Source organism: Natator depressus, chromosome 1, assembly GCF_965152275.1.
Source record: "Natator depressus isolate rNatDep1 chromosome 1, rNatDep2.hap1, whole genome shotgun sequence".
In the NCBI taxonomy this organism is placed as follows: Eukaryota; Metazoa; Chordata; order Testudines; family Cheloniidae; genus Natator; species Natator depressus.
This window is the reverse complement of record NC_134234.1, coordinates 109,557,273-109,572,559: the sequence shown is the minus strand read 5'-3', so window position 1 is coordinate 109,572,559 and position 15,287 is coordinate 109,557,273. Positions and strand designations below refer to the sequence as shown.

Genomic DNA, 15,287 nt, shown 5'->3' with positions numbered 1-15,287 from the left:
GTCTGTTGCTGCCCCTGGAGCAGCCTACCTGGGTGATTGTGACTTGAGGAATCACTTCACCTATGTCTGATTTAGACTATTCCTATTCTAGGGTTTGATTCAGCAAATCTTTACTCAAGTAATCCTAGCAAAGTCAGGGGGATGCTTTGCAAGTACTTACATGAATAAAGTTGTGCAGGATTTGGCCATATACCACTGGTCTCTGAAACAATAACTGCATTTCCCCCTAGCAATGGGGACACTTCAGTGAGAGGGGAAAGTGATTCATTTATTTGTAATACACAATCAGTTAAGGTCTCTTAGGATCAGCGTAGATGAACAGTGCTGTACAAATTCAAACTCCTAATTATTTTCAAAGTGAAGTAGCCATATGTCTACTACAACAGTCCTCAATCCTGTCTTTGGAAAGGGAGAGAAAAGACAGATTGGACAATAGATTTGTTTTGAGGGATGAACTACAGTTAAATATTTACAGTATTAACATTACAACACAATGCAGGTTGACCTTGCTGAAACCAAGTTGCTGCATCCAAGTGGTCTTTGTAATTGCAGTTATGGATTTGGTGCTGTCAGGACTTTTTTCTTTTATTCCGTTTTTTGTTTGAACCACATCATATATCTTGAAGTCTTTGTGAAAATAAATGGTTCCCAGTTACTTACATTAGTTGGCCAAGCTCCAAAAATACCTGTTAGAAACCAAGTGCCTTTGTAGTCATGGGCGATAAAGTTTCCTCCTGCCAGCTGCCCATCCACAGGCTCTGGGTGATGTCCGCAATACTGTCTGTTCGTAAGACTTGTATTGAGTATTTGTTCACATTCCCTTTCAGGAAGGTAGGAGACCTGCAACTCAACTAGTGAACCTCTCACCTCACTTTCTTCCTGTTTCCAGCCACTGACAGTGCCTGCCAGCTGTGGAATCAAAACATGTTCTGCAAAGTCTTTGTCAGGAAGACATATAAAATGCTGATAGTTGTTGCACTCAATGTGCTCTCGAAGTTGTAGCAATGCAAGGTTATTCTCCCCAGTAGCTTCGTCGTACCGCATATGTATGTGTTTCTCAGTCACATCTATTACCTGTCCAGCTCCATGCATTCTCTTATTCCCTGTGAAGTTATGACATGGTCACTGCTCTTAGAAATAGTTTTAGCATCTGTCACCAAAGTTGAACACAGATTAATTGCTAATAGTTAAGGGAGTTATTCTGCCAACATAGCTACTACCATGATTATACCCTTATTTCACAGTAAAGACAGAGGCTAGTAGTAGGTGTTGATTTTACAGCAATTAAGCATATCAGATCCTGGTTATACAAATTTTGAAGATGCTTTTTAACTCTTCAAGAGCATATAGGTGTGAGTGAATAGGAAGAAACTATAATTTCAGGATGACAAAGTAAAATATACAACAAAAATGGGGGTGAATGATGATGAATGAACATTGCCAATTGTTCCCTATAAGCAAAATATTTTTAAATGCGGACACTTTGTTTCCTAGGATAGACCAAATGTTCTGAAATGGCAATTTTTATATGTAAACTCTTTGAAAGTACGCTTTGACAACACAAAAACGTAGATTGACAATGAGGAGGAAAAGAAGCGTGATCACCTACCAGTCCTAACCCTGATACCAGAATGATTGTGCAGAAGGGCACACTCAGCTGTAGTCAACACGAAGTTGCTCTTCAAAAGAACACCTCCACAGAATCCTTTTCCTTCCAAATTTAGCAACATGACCTATAAAACAAAAAACAGTAAATTCTGCTGTAGTCTTTAACTTGGTAGTATTATGGGATAAGAGCAAAATATTGAATTATTATAAGCAGCTAAGATTTGTAATTTAATTATCTTTAAAATGAAATGTCCAGAATCTGCCCTGTTAGCCCCAGGGATCCTATTCCTATTTAAGGCTGCAGAAAACCTCCCACTGATTTAAATGGGAGTTGGATAGGACCTATCAACAGCTGCAGTTGCAAAGAAATCAAATAGGGTTGTAGTAGTGAAGGGAGAAGAACCTAGCACTAAATATCGAATAATATACCAGGTATTATGAAACTGACAGTTCAGAAGGGGCTCCCCTTACATAAGTACTGAGTCATATGACTTCCAAATTATATTGAAAAATGGTAGAATCCTGCTATATTGATACTTGATGCACTAGTAAGTTTTCTAGTAGGGCAAAGGTAAGTGCAAGGAATGAGATGCTGCCAAGGGTAATTTATAAATTGTGACATTTAAATACAGTAAGTTTTTTATTTTTCAAGGAGGTTGACTACAAAAGTTTGTAATAATGGGTCTTGCTGTCTTCTATCACCTTTTTGCTTCTACTTATCTGACCTCTTGTTTAGTTAAAACTTAAAATGTTGTTTTTTTAAGATAAGGTGTGTTGCATCTGAGAACACAGCTTTACTATAGACGTTTCTACAATAACAGTACTTCCAAAGATCTCTATTAATACCTGCCAAGGGAATCCTCTGTGGCAAGTCGTCTTAATTTCCTTCAGCCTCATTATTTTAGCGTCATCAAGTCTGCCACATGCACACTGATCTAGGAATGGTTAAAAGAAAAAGACGTGCAAAATTTTTGTGGCGATGTTTGAAGATAACCATTACCCTGAACATATTGTGGTGTTCCCACATTAACGCTTTAAGATCACTGGTTCTTCCCCTCCCCTGCCAACCCCCCAAAATAGAGGGCCAGATCCTCAGTTTCTAGTAACTTGCTAATGACTTTGGAAGATCAATGGTTCATTGTTTGCTTCTTTCATAATTTCCCATTGCAACAAGTGCTTGATATTTATATCAAACAAAATCCAACCCTTTGAAACTTATCTTTTCAGTTTGTGAGCTCTTGGGGGTAGGGACCTTGTTTCACTATTTGGCTGGACAAAATAATATTCTCTCTTATTGCTATGGTCAAAGCAATTGAAAACACTAATTATGAATATACTACCATGTGCTGCTGGGAGGTACAGTTTTGGAGAAAAGGTCGCTCCTCTACTACAAGATTTAAACCAGTAACATCACTTCCAACAAGTGAACATTTGCAATACGTTACACCAGGTGCTTCCCTTACCCTGTCAAATATTTAACTGCCTAATAGGAGGCAGGGATTGGGCTTATATATACTGAATTGGTGAAACATCCACCTCACTTCCCAAGGGACTCCAGCCATCTTCTGGATTGGGGGAGCAAAAGTCCCTTTCATAAGCAATGTGGCCCTGCTCTTCTAGCCTATATAGGGAGGCTGAACATGAGACCTTCTCCAGTTGGAAAAATGATGACATGGCCTAAGAGGACCCCACCCTTTCCAACCACTGAGTCAAATTATTCATGACTTCCAAAGAGCAAGCAGGTGCTGTGTAGGCCCCATCCTCCCTGTTCCTCCACCCCCACAAAGTAGCGCTGCTATATCACCACAGAAGTGTCTTTCTTGCTTTCCCAGCTTGTCTGCCGATGAGATAATTTGCCAGTTGTGCCTAAGTGTGTCGTTTCTGTGGTATGGCTATAAATGTCAGTTTGGAGCTATGCTGTGATTCAACAGCCGTCAGACAGACATGTCTAGAGGCTACTGTGTGTGACGAATTACCATTGGGGAGAGGAGAGGGATGGAAGTAGGAACAGAGTGACCATATTTCCCAAAGGGAAACTGGGACACCGCATGGGGCTTGACTGAGCCATCCCCCGTGTGGGGCTGGCTCAAGCCACCTGGCATCACTGCGGTCGTGCACGGCTGGCGGTGCCCTTTGCCCCGCCCCCCCGCCACTGCCCAACATTCCTCTGCACCTCACTCGTGGGGCACGCCCCACTTTCTTGGCAAAACTGGGCACTTATCCCATTTGCTTTTGCCACGTGATGATCAGTTGGCAAGAGCAACTGGGACAAATACCCAGTTTTGCCCCCCCCAAAAATCAAGATATCTGAGACAGGGCTTTAAAATGGAATTGTGCCAGCCAAAACAGGACATATGGTCACCCTAAATCAGAGGGATCAGAGGGCTATTTGATACTGAGCAGTGTGGGTGTGTCAGCTGGTGGAAGGGAGAAAAAAAGTGGCCTAGCTGCCAAGGAGCAGTGCCTCCTAAAACCTTGGTGCCAGACCATAACCCCATTCATACATGTGTAGAGGGGCCTCCACACCTGGAAGGGAGCTCAGCTGCCTTTGAGATATTGTCCCTTCCCTCAGCTGGACCCAGCAAAGCCCTCTTTGCATAGGCTAGGGTATTCTCCTCATGGTAGTTGGGAACAGAGAGGTAGGACTCTTCCGCTTGATACTGGGCTTCCCACTCTGAGAGTGGATATAGTCTCATGCCAGCCTGTACACAGAGGTCAGAGCACTGCCCCACTGATGTAGGAGGATCAGTGCTGCTCTCACAGCTATTCACTGCAAAGGCATGTGCTACCCTGACTGCAGCAGGAAGAGTTGATCTCATGGCAGCAACCACAAAAAAAGACACAGGCAAAATACAAACAATGGGCCTGATTCTCCTCTCACACCTGTTTTAAAGACTAACCAATTTATTTGAGCATAAGCTTTTGTGAGCTACAGCTCACTTCACTGGATGCATACTGTGGAAAGTACAGAAGATCTTTTTATACACACAAACCATGAAAAAATGGGTGTTTACCACTACAAAAGGTTTTCTCTCCCCCCACCCCACTCTCCTGCTGGTAATAGCTTATCTAAAGTGATCACTCTCCTTACAATGTGTATGATAATCAAGGTGGGCCATTTCCAGCACAAAGCCAGGGTTTAACAAGAACGTCTTGGGGGGGGGGGTAGGAAAAAACAAGGGGAAATAGGTTACCTTGCATAATGAGAGTGGGGTGGGGGGAGAGAAAACCTTTTGTAGTGGTAAACACCCATTTTTTCATGGTTTGTGTGTATAAAAAGATCTTCTGTACTTTCCACAGTATGCATCCGATGAAGTGAGCTGTAGCTCACGAAAGCTTATGCTCAAATAAATTGGTTAGTCTCTAAGGTGCCACAAGTACTCCTTTTCTTTTTGTGAATACAGACTAACACGGCTGTTACTCTGAAACCTGTTTTAAAGACGTAACTCAATTGACTTCAGAGGAGACGCTCTTTACACTGGAAGTGTTTGGAAAATCTGGGCCAGTGAATGAATTTTAGGATTTGCTTTGCTCTGAAGCTGTGTTTGATCAACGTTGTATTTATTTTTCCTCTGGAAAGTCGTCATTACTGGAACCCTCAGGAAACCTCCTTTTGGTTCACTCTAATGGTCTCGGTGCAGTAATAATAGCTCCTATTGATGCCGTTCCTCCAGCCTGCCTACCCTGGGACTAAGCATGCTCTCTTCTGTCTTCTTTTTATACTTACCTCTTGGAATGCATGATTTTTTATCTTCCCCAAGTTCATAGCCTTTTGCACATGAGCAGCGGTAGGACTCAGATCCTGGATAGCAGAAGTGTTGACATCCCTCTCTAGTTTTGTGTTGACACTCATTTTTAGCTAAAGAGAATAACAAAAACAAAGCACGAAGAAACAATAATTGAGCAATAAACTGGGATTTTCTTGCACATCATGGGCCCTATTTTGCTAAGCAATGACGTTTGCTCACTTTTCATGCTCTTCTGAGCTCATCATTTAAGCAATTCTTGCTACTCCCTCTTTTTAACTTCTTGGAGAGGTACTGAGCCCCGGCAACTCCCATGAAGTCATTGTAAAGTGAATTGCTCCCTATGCCACTGGATCAGGCTGGATGTATTTCAGGATTGCATTTGTAGGTTATACTAGCTAAAGTAACACTGACTCTTCTCCACATGGAAAATGCCATGACATATATTTGTAGGTATTGGCACTGAGTGCCAGGTGTCTTTGAAAGAAGAGAATGATTGTACTTTTTATGGAAGCAGGAGTTGCTTAAAAGATAAAGGACTTAAGCTGTTCTTTTTTGGCTCTTCTTATGCTCATGCCAAGAAAATTTAAACTTAATAGCAACCAATGTAAAAGAGAACAGAAAATAAAAGAAGCACGTATTGCCTCTGAAACAGTGCCAATATTCTCTTCAGCTTCCCATTGCTGGGCAAACTCTTGAGAGTTGCTTTGGCACTAAACAATATTAAAAATAATGGGAAGATCCCCAGGACTGGACATTTGGTACCTGGCACAGCTCAGGGATGAGGAGGCACCAAAGCTGCCTTTAAGCCATTTTTTTTGCTTCTGTGAGGCTTGGGCTGTACAGGTCCAGCTGCAAGGGCTGAGCTAAGTTGTGTCAGTGGCAATGGTCCCCAAGGAGACGTTCCATGGTTGGGGACTGCCAGAGCTAAAGATGACTGTGGCCATTGCCAATGAGCGGCCGGTGACCTGGCCATTGCGGGAGGCTAGCCCCCAGCCCCTCCCCTTCTGCCTGAGGCTCTGCCCCTTCCCCTCCTCTTGTGCCCCCTTCCCCCACAGGAGCCCAGAGCACCCCCACTGTGGCCCCCGGCCCCAGTGCTGGGTGGCACGGCAGCAGCACCCTCAGCCCTGGAGCACCTCACGGTGTGGCAACAGCACCCTCACCCCCGGAGTGCCGGACAGCACGGTCCAAGCACCCGGCAGGCAGCGCAGCCCCAGCCGCCCCGAGTCCCCATGGTAGGCTGCCCAGCCTCAGCCCCAGTCAGCCTGGGCCAAGGCAGAGCACCAGGCACTGCAGGAGGGAGCCTCCTAGGGGAGGAGCATGGTGGGGCCACACCAGGCTGTTTGCGGAGGCACAACCTCCCCCAGCAGATGAGACCCATCACCCTGCCATTGCCCCTTTTTCCAGCTACACCACCTATGCCAGAGGGGCTACACTGGCTCACAGCACCCAGGGATTCCTCCATACCAGGGCAAACCTCCAAATAACCAGTTCCACTGGTTTTAAGGCTGGTGAAGTAGCACTAAGCAGCGGATTCAAGGACCTGGCCCAACGGGTTTTTAAGTACTATTACTTTTTCTGTCCTTGTCTAGTTAGATTTATATCCATTCACATTCTTAAGTGGACCAGAAAAACAGTTAAGCTTTGTCATTAGTCAGTTTATCGGTGTAAAGGACTTTCTATAACAGAGAATTCTAAAAAAAGTAGTCAGCTCCATGTGAATGAGACTGCCTCTGTCCTCCAATTTGTCATGTAAATAAAACAGTAAATAGTAACAACTGACTAATTATAAAGGATGCGCTCATGTTCTGAGCAAATTGCTCAAAAGCGCTTGTAAAATGCAGAGTAGACCTAAGAAGAGCACAAGTATTATTTACGTTATCTTTATTCATCAAAAAGCTGCGTATCTGATGTGGAAAATGGGGGTCCGTGAGTCTGAATCCCAACAAAATACTTTCTAACGAGTCAGATCTTCGTGACTAATTAGCCTGTTCACATTGGAAGAGGCCTTGCTGGGACTCCTAATTCTGGCTCCAAGAAAATTTCAGCTTTGAATCTTTCAGTCTTTTCTAAAGGATAACATCGACATGGAGAAATTCACTTTTTAGGATAGTCTTCCTTTGTCCTTACTCAGTTCTTACTGTGGCAAACTCCCACTGAAGTCAGTGGATATTTGCCTGAGTCAGGACAGAGTAAAACTGAGGTGGATTTCCCCCTCTAACAAAAAAACCCAAAGAAAAAGCATCCTGGGAACCACGAAGGAAACCTCCACAAAGTTCACCCATTGAGTTTCCCCCAGACCATTTGATCAGATGGGCAGTAGTTTAGCTCCCATACACGCTCCCTGGGTCCCTTGAGAGGGATCCACTACAGCAGGGTTGCCAAACATTTTCAGAAGTTGGATTGTCCTGTGGGGGCACCTGCTGACCTCTCATTCATGATGGTGGGGACAATCTTCCCCACTATTTGCAATCATACAGTTTCCCTTTGGCAACTACAGCCAAAATAACCTGGAGAAGTAATATCAGGAACATATTTAAGGTAGTTTTAGATTATTCAATGCAATAGCATCTGGAAACAAGGAGTAGAGAGAGAACCATGTGACCACCTAACAAGTGATCTGCAGACCACGCTTTGAGAACCTTTGGATGATGAGCAGAGGGCCATCCACGCAGAGGCCCTCTGCCCTGGCTCCAGGCTCTCAATCCTGCCTCCATTGTGGCTTCACTGGTGTCATGCTGCCAGGGTTTCTCGTGCCCTTTGCCACCTCCTCAATCTCTCCAGGATAGAAGGAAGGTGACAGGGCACAGCAAAGTTAATGCAGCCGCATGCGGCATTAACATTTTAACGGATTTACCCCAGGTTGTTGAGATGAACAATTCATATCCCCTCTTCCCATGTGTCACTGTCATGCATCCTCTGCTAGGAATCATGTTTTAACATAAAACAAACAATATAGACTGTCTGCATGAGGTCCATATAGTTTCCACTGTAGCCTCTAGAGGAAATGTTGCCTTACCGAAATTACAGTTCTGTCCTTCATAGGCATCTGTGCAGGTGCAGGTGTAGCTGCGAATGCTGTCCTGACACACACCATTGTGCTGGCATGGGTTTGAGGAGCACTGTCTGCCACCTGAATGAACATCGCATCAGTAAGAGCAATAGGAGTTACCAACAGTGACAAACGCCTATTAATGACAGAGCTTTCTTCCCAGCATGGAATCTTTTACCAGCACAGCTGTTGGTCAGTCACAAATCACATTTCCTCACACCTCTGACCAACCCAGAAATGCCCGCAAAAGTTTGTAGTGTAGATCTGGTCTAAGACCCTTGCTCTGGGAATGCCCTGCCTGTGTGTGTCTGAAGCGGGCGGGGAGGGTGCATGCAGGGCTGGCCCAACTACCCACCCATGCAGATATATCCTGGGTGCTGTGCTGAGTACTGCCTGCACCCCCTTGCTGCCATCCCTACATCTCGGGAAGCGGGGGGAGGTGGACCCCTACTACAACCCTGGCTCTTCTTGAGAGAATAAGGGCTCTTGCTGTTGCTCCTGGGGGAAAGAAGAGGCCCCTTACCACTGCCATTCCAAGGCAAGGAACAAGGTAATGGTATAGGATGGTGCTGGGTGAGTGGAGCCACACAAAGCTCCATGTTGTGGAGTGCCCAGAGCCCCAGATTAACTTAGCCCAGCTTGCATAGGGAAAACAATAAAAGAAACAGCCTATTTAATGTCATTGCATCTAGCCAAGTATTCTAACACTATTTTTTTGATTTAAAGCCTTGACTGTTAATTATTTCTCAGATGGCTTGCTTTTAATGACTCCACTCCTGCTCTTTTTTTGTGTATCTCTTCTCCCCTCACTTCACCAGATGCTTGATAAACAGTAGTAGGATACTTAAAATAAAGTGCAAATTGAATAAACTGCTTGAGAGTCTTTTAAATTCCATAATCCTAACTGTAATGATCACTTCATAAAATCATTTTAGAAAAAGAGATTGAACAGTCAACTTACCGAAATAGCGAGCCCAAAACTTGTTCTGAAAAAATTAAAAAGAAATCTTGTTACATCTCTTGGCTAATACCTTTTCCCACAGATACTTTGTCATAACAAAAAATGTGCAAGAGAATAAATCTTATAGTCTATGCTTAAAAGTTAAACAGTCATACAAACTTTGGTCCTGGTCCTACCCTCTTTACTCAGGGAAACTTCCCACTGAACGCAATCAGACTTTTCCTTGAGTCAGGAGCACAGGATCAGAACCTATTGCTTTATTCCAAAATAAATATTTCTTATGAAAAAATGTTAGGGAGGGAAGAAGAAATATGTGTGGCATGTAAGAAACATCTGGACAATGATGTGACAATGCATCAATTACAATACCTAACCCCATTGTCCCCAAGTCTGGCAGTGATCACCACTTGAAATCCTCCCCCACCAACACCATCAGCTTAGGAAGGGAGCCCCAAGCTCTGTCACCTGGGCCCCAAGTGGCAGAAAGTTGAGAAGTGTGTGATTTGTTGTATATTGTACCATCAGTGACAGATGTTAATTTTTTAAAATATAAAATCTGTTTTAAAGGATGTGTGAAAGAGCGGAGTTCCCCCAGGGTGTGTGTGTATTTTTGTACATTTCAGGCTGAGTTTCCTGAAGTGCAGGCATAAACCATCCTAACATTTCAAGCATCAGAACAGATGAAAAAGATTTATATAACTTAAAAAACATCTCATGATATTTATGCCAATTTCATGATTGATTTATTTGGTCCCTCTCATGATGTTTGCTCTCCCAGAATTGGCAATACTGATCGTGCTGGTTAATTGGAGAGACGACTAGGACTCTGAGGCTTTGGACCACTCCCCTTAACATTAACGGAGTTGGAGCAAGCATTAAAATACAAGGATGCCAAGTGTCACACCCATAGGTGTTGGAACGAGAGGCTCGGGGGGTGCTAATGCACCCCCCTGGCTTGAAGTGGCTTCCACTCTATACAGGGTTTACAGTTTAGTTCACTGGCTCTCAGCACCCCCACCACATGCATTGTTCCTGCCCCCTGGTCACACGTCTCACACCATCCGGTCACTCAGGCCTGAATCTGGTCCCTTAGTCCCACTGGAATCTCACAGCAGGCAGTGGACTTTTCCATGCTGTCGCTCTTCCTGGCCACTGGTGTGTGCTGTGGCGCCTGCTGAGCAAGCCTCTTTCCTGCTGCTTCCCCTGCTGGATCCCAGCCAGGAAAGATGCAGCTGGGAGCAGAGGTGTGTGTGTGTGTGTGTAACACTGCTCTTGGATTCACCCCCCAACACACACGCCAGCGGCACCAGCCTCTCAACATCACCAACCCCTCCCAAACTCCCCCTGAAGCCCCACTACCCATATTGCTGGCCTTGGCACCCCCCTCCCCCAGCTGCTTCCCTCACTCTCACTGCAGATAGGGCCCCTGGCAAGGTTCCCTTAAAATGCACCCCATGCACTGCAGGGAGGTAGCACGCTACACAATGCTGTACTCGGAGGCATCTGCCCGCTGGTCAGGACAGGGGGCCTCCCCTCGTAGCTGCTGCTGATTGGCCCTACCAGGGAGTCACCGCCTCTTTCTTGGCCCCTTCTCCCACCATCAATCCCTTATTGGAACACTGGAGCAAAAAAAGTGTTGCGGTGCAATGGAAGATTGATTTCACATTGCAGAGAAATCTAGGCAATACTGATAGGTCGCAAAGAATCAAACATTGCTGCAGCGTAGACAGGTTCTGATCGGCTAAGAAGCAGCAAGTGTTGCAATTCTTAGAAAAACAAACAATAAAAAAATACCTACAGTCTCTTCATTGTCTTCAAATACTTCTCGTGCCTCTTCATATGTGCATCTTTCTTCTAGGCACTCTCTTTCCAAATTGCCTTGAAAGAACTCCTCAATAATTAGGAAAGACCCACGCTTATGTCTTGAGATAACTTGATTCGCATTGTTGGCTGATAGAAAGACTGAAAAGTTGGATAACAAGAGGCACTAATGTAACTATATAGACGTTTTTGTTATCTACTTCTGTCTCTTCTTAAAATAGGTCAGGAAGCAGGCAGTTTTTAATATGAAGAGAAATATGAAGGAATTGCATCAACGTTGAAGTTGTATAAGTGCATATACTGCACCAGCACTACTTTCTTAGCCCAGATTGGGCTGGGAAATCATGGAATTTTGTCCCAGTGCTTAATTTGTAATGAAAGAGGTGCAATTTTTTTACTTTCGTAACTGATGCAGCAAGCCCAGAGGTGCCAGGGCTCTGAACTGCCAAGCCTAGAGGTGCCGGGGCTCAGCCTTGGAAAGCTCTGACACAAATTAAGTTTTGTCTTTATTTTCCATGGGGAAGTGGAGGATTTGAACCCTGTAGAATAGGAAGTTAGTTCAACCTTGCCAATCCCCAGATCTCAGGGAGTCCACCAGAGGCAGGGCCATCCACATGGCAGTCCTGTATTCCTACCCTGCCTCCATTGCCCCTGGCTCTGTCCTGGACTCCATGACAATCTGGTTCAGATGGAGTCATGATACCAGGGTCTCTGTAACAAGCACACTTATCCAGAACCCTCTTCTTCAACTGGAGTTCTGCAGTACAGACAGGTTGCATGGTAAAGTGAGTGCTGACTCCATATTTAATTGCCGGCAGAATTCTTCTTGGAGGGAGAATTAGGTAAGTCCATCTAACAACCTCTTCTCTCACCCTGGCTTCATGCCACCCCTCCAAAACAAATTCACAAAACGTGTGGAAGGGGCTTCTACAGGGCAAGGAAGGGAGGAGAAATGTTACCATAAAGGGAACACTCCCCACTTTATAGCCATTGGGAGAGGATATATGGGGTTTTTAAATCCTTCTGCAAAGATGGAGGGAACGATTTGTACCTCAATTGTTATTTAAGGGCCCAATCCTCCACTCCTTACTCAGACTGACTCCACCAACAGTCTTGGCTGAATAAAGATGGCCAAATTTGGCTTTTAATTTACGTGTTTAGGGAAAGCAAATATAATGTACAATGGCCAGAAAAAAAGACCAGTTCCTTGGGTGGCAGAGGCTAGAACCATGTGGATCTGATGAGGGATCAAGGAATTGGGGGCCATGATACTTAGTAACAGAACAATATTGTGAAATTGTATGTAATTTCTTAGTTAAACCTTTAAAAAAAAACAAGTGACAAGAGAACAGACTAATTTAGCACTGTTTATGCTGTTTTAAAAAAATCAGTTCCACTATTAAAAAAAAAAAAAAAGCTATCTAGTGCCACAATATATTTTTTAAAAAATGTGTCTCTCTCATTTTTCTTGCATGATTGATCGTGCATTTTTGTCACTAGTTTGATTTCTGGTGCATTTAAAATATCTTTTAAAAATCATATTGTGGTACATGATTGAAGAAATTCAAAGAAAATCATTACTATTATCACTGTGAGTGTAATGCATAAAATGCAGAGCGTCTTTCTCCTTCTCCCATCCATCTGACATACTCTAGAGCATTAATGCAGAAAAGTGCATCTGTGCAAATCACGTAAAAGCCATGTCTTTTGGCCTTCTACCATAAACTCAATTTTCATCAGAATGATGATTAGGAAGACCAAGTGAGAAGGCACTTTATTGCACATATGGGCACTCTTTATGGATGATAAGTACAGAGTACAGAAAAAGCATTCTGCTGATGTTAATAGAATGACATACTGTGAAATAAAGCAAGGTTTTTGCATCAGTAACTGTATTGTAGTTTTTGCTAAAGTGCATCAGAAAAGCAAGAGAAATGTGGGTGAAAATGAGGAGCTGCCAGCTTCAATGACAGCCTGTACTACAAAGTTAAAACAAAACCAGGCAAATAATATTTTTGTGTTTTAGGAAGATCACCACAAAGCCAAATTAAAACAACAACAAAGCAAATGCCATACCTGTCTGTTCTGTCTGAAGGAAAAAGAGGACAAAAAGAAGAAAGCATATTGTCCAAAAGTGAGTTGCCATTTTTGATCCACTGTAATAGTTAACTGTAGCTTGCCTGCATTCCTGCAGAGCTTTCAGGGAAGTCACTAAACGAGAAATGTTCAAGTTTAAAGTTCAGTAACTCTAAGGGCAATGCCTGGGTTCAGTGTCAACAAATGACAACCTAAAAAAAATTTTTTTTTAGTGGTACAACAATGCTCCCATTCGAGGAAAGAGGCAACCCCTTATCTTTTGGACAGATAGGGTGGAGCAGATTTGCCAGCTACCCTGAAAACTGCTGGGCAGCACCACATTTTGAACATCCATCCCATAACCCAGTCCCCACTTCGCATGACACGAAAAGGGGAGAGCTGCTAAAAAGCTGACCGCTAGTACCATACATCAGTGCAGTACAGGTACAAGTTGGAGGATAACTGGTCGGAGAAGAGTACACAGTAAGACTGTTTTAGGATTTAGTAAAAAGACTGTTCCCATAAACTATTTACCAGGGCAATAACAGGTTAAGGAAATTCCTTACATTGCCTTTCCGAATCTCTGAAAATGTTCTCAACTCCATTGTACCCCAGTAAAACTCCATTGACTATTGGGGTTACATTGAATAACCAGGAGCAGGATTTGTTCTGTAAGGCTATATTTTCATGACACCTCCCCTCTCGCTTTCGGCTGCCAGCGGCAGTACTACACCCTCAGACGGGATGAAGGAAGAACCCACTTTAACAGCTCTCCACTTTCTGTTTCATGCAGAGTGGGAACTGGGACATGGGATATCTTTGTATAATCTACAGTAGCTTCTCCAATTGCTCTCAGACATACGCAAACACATGTACATATCTGTACAAACACTAGTACCGTAAACAATTAGTTAGCACAAGTTAGAGCATCCCTGTGGCTACTCTTACATGTACCATGGACAAGTCTGGTCCCTGCCTGGTGAAGGATCAAGGGAAGCATAAAGGTAGTTTAGGGCCTTTGACTCCCACCCACCTGTGCCCATTGAGCTCAGTTCATCTGAGGATTGGCTGATAGTCTGAGAAAGGTTGGCTCCCAGACTACACAGACACCTTAAAAAGAAAAGGAGGACTTGTGGCACCTTAGAGACTAACAAAAGCATGTGCATAGTCAGCATAAAAAAGGGAAACCATCAGGCTTTTGTCTGGTTAGAGTCCTACAACATTTCATAGTTCTGTGGTGTACTGCATTCCCAATTACTATCATTTGACAGACTTTTTTCTGATTCATCTAAACTGAGCTAAACTGGTGTAAATTTTCATGGTTAAAAACCCACACAATATTTGACTTTATGACAATAAAAATGCTCAGAGTCTTCAGGGTTTGCTTTGTTCCTCTTCGCTCTCTCACAGTACTGGGTGTGGTGTGTGTAATTAGTAATACAGCGCAGCAAGTTTGGCTTGCTTAATGGATGGGTTTCAGAGTAGCAGCCGTGTTAGTCTGTATTCGCAAAAAGAAAAGGAGTACTTGTGGCACCTTAGAGACTAACCAATTTATTTGAGCATAAGCTTTCGTGAGCTACAGCTCACTTCATCCGATGAAGTGCCACAAGTACTCCTTTTCTTTTTGCTTAATGGAGTTAGCTTAAAAACATGTCACCACTTGATGTCACCATAGTCACAGGACTCACCGGTGAAACTAAAGAGAAATTGTAAATATGTTTTTTACAAGTTGATTCTTTCTGAACATTAGGGTCAATGAAGAATCTACTCTGGATACAAAGATAATTAGTCCAATCCAGTTAATAACAAAACAGTGTGTCAGAAGCTACATTATTTGCAGTTTAGGTTACATGTTGGGCTTTCCTTATGTTATTGTTTGGGTTTGTTTTTTTTAAAGAAAACTCAATCTACTGAGTAGTTGTCCTATGCCTTTATTTCACTGGACATAAATCAAAATGGATCCACTCACATATAGCACTGCCTTTGCAGTAATATCAAGGCAGCAATCTGTACTTTGTATTTT

General features: G+C 43.5%; 1 protein-coding gene across 1 annotated transcript; it reads right to left on the bottom strand.

Moving 5' to 3' along the window:
* Positions 1-585: 585 nt before the first annotated feature.
* PROZ (protein Z, vitamin K dependent plasma glycoprotein) lies at positions 586-13,334 on the bottom strand. Its single transcript, XM_074963922.1, has 8 exons — positions 13,265-13,334; positions 11,166-11,329; positions 9,368-9,392; positions 8,374-8,487; positions 5,336-5,467; positions 2,455-2,543; positions 1,610-1,733; positions 586-1,103 (listed from the first exon to the last, which is right to left on the bottom strand). Exons 1-8 carry the CDS (start codon positions 13,332-13,334, stop codon positions 586-588), a joined length of 1,236 nt encoding a protein of 411 aa, XP_074820023.1.
* Positions 13,335-15,287: the final 1,953 nt, after the last annotated feature.

Coding starts and splice junctions, on each gene's coding strand:
- PROZ (XM_074963922.1), bottom strand. CDS start 13,334: ATGGCAACTCACTTTTGGACAATATGCTTTCTTCTTTTTGTCCTCTTT. Junction 8,488..9,367: donor GTTTTGGGCTCGCTATTTCG/GTAAGTTGACTG, acceptor ATGTTCATTCAG/GTGGCAGACAGTGCTCCTCA. Junction 5,468..8,373: donor AGGACAGAACTGTAATTTCG/GTAAGGCAACAT, acceptor TATTCTCTTTAG/CTAAAAATGAGTGTCAACAC.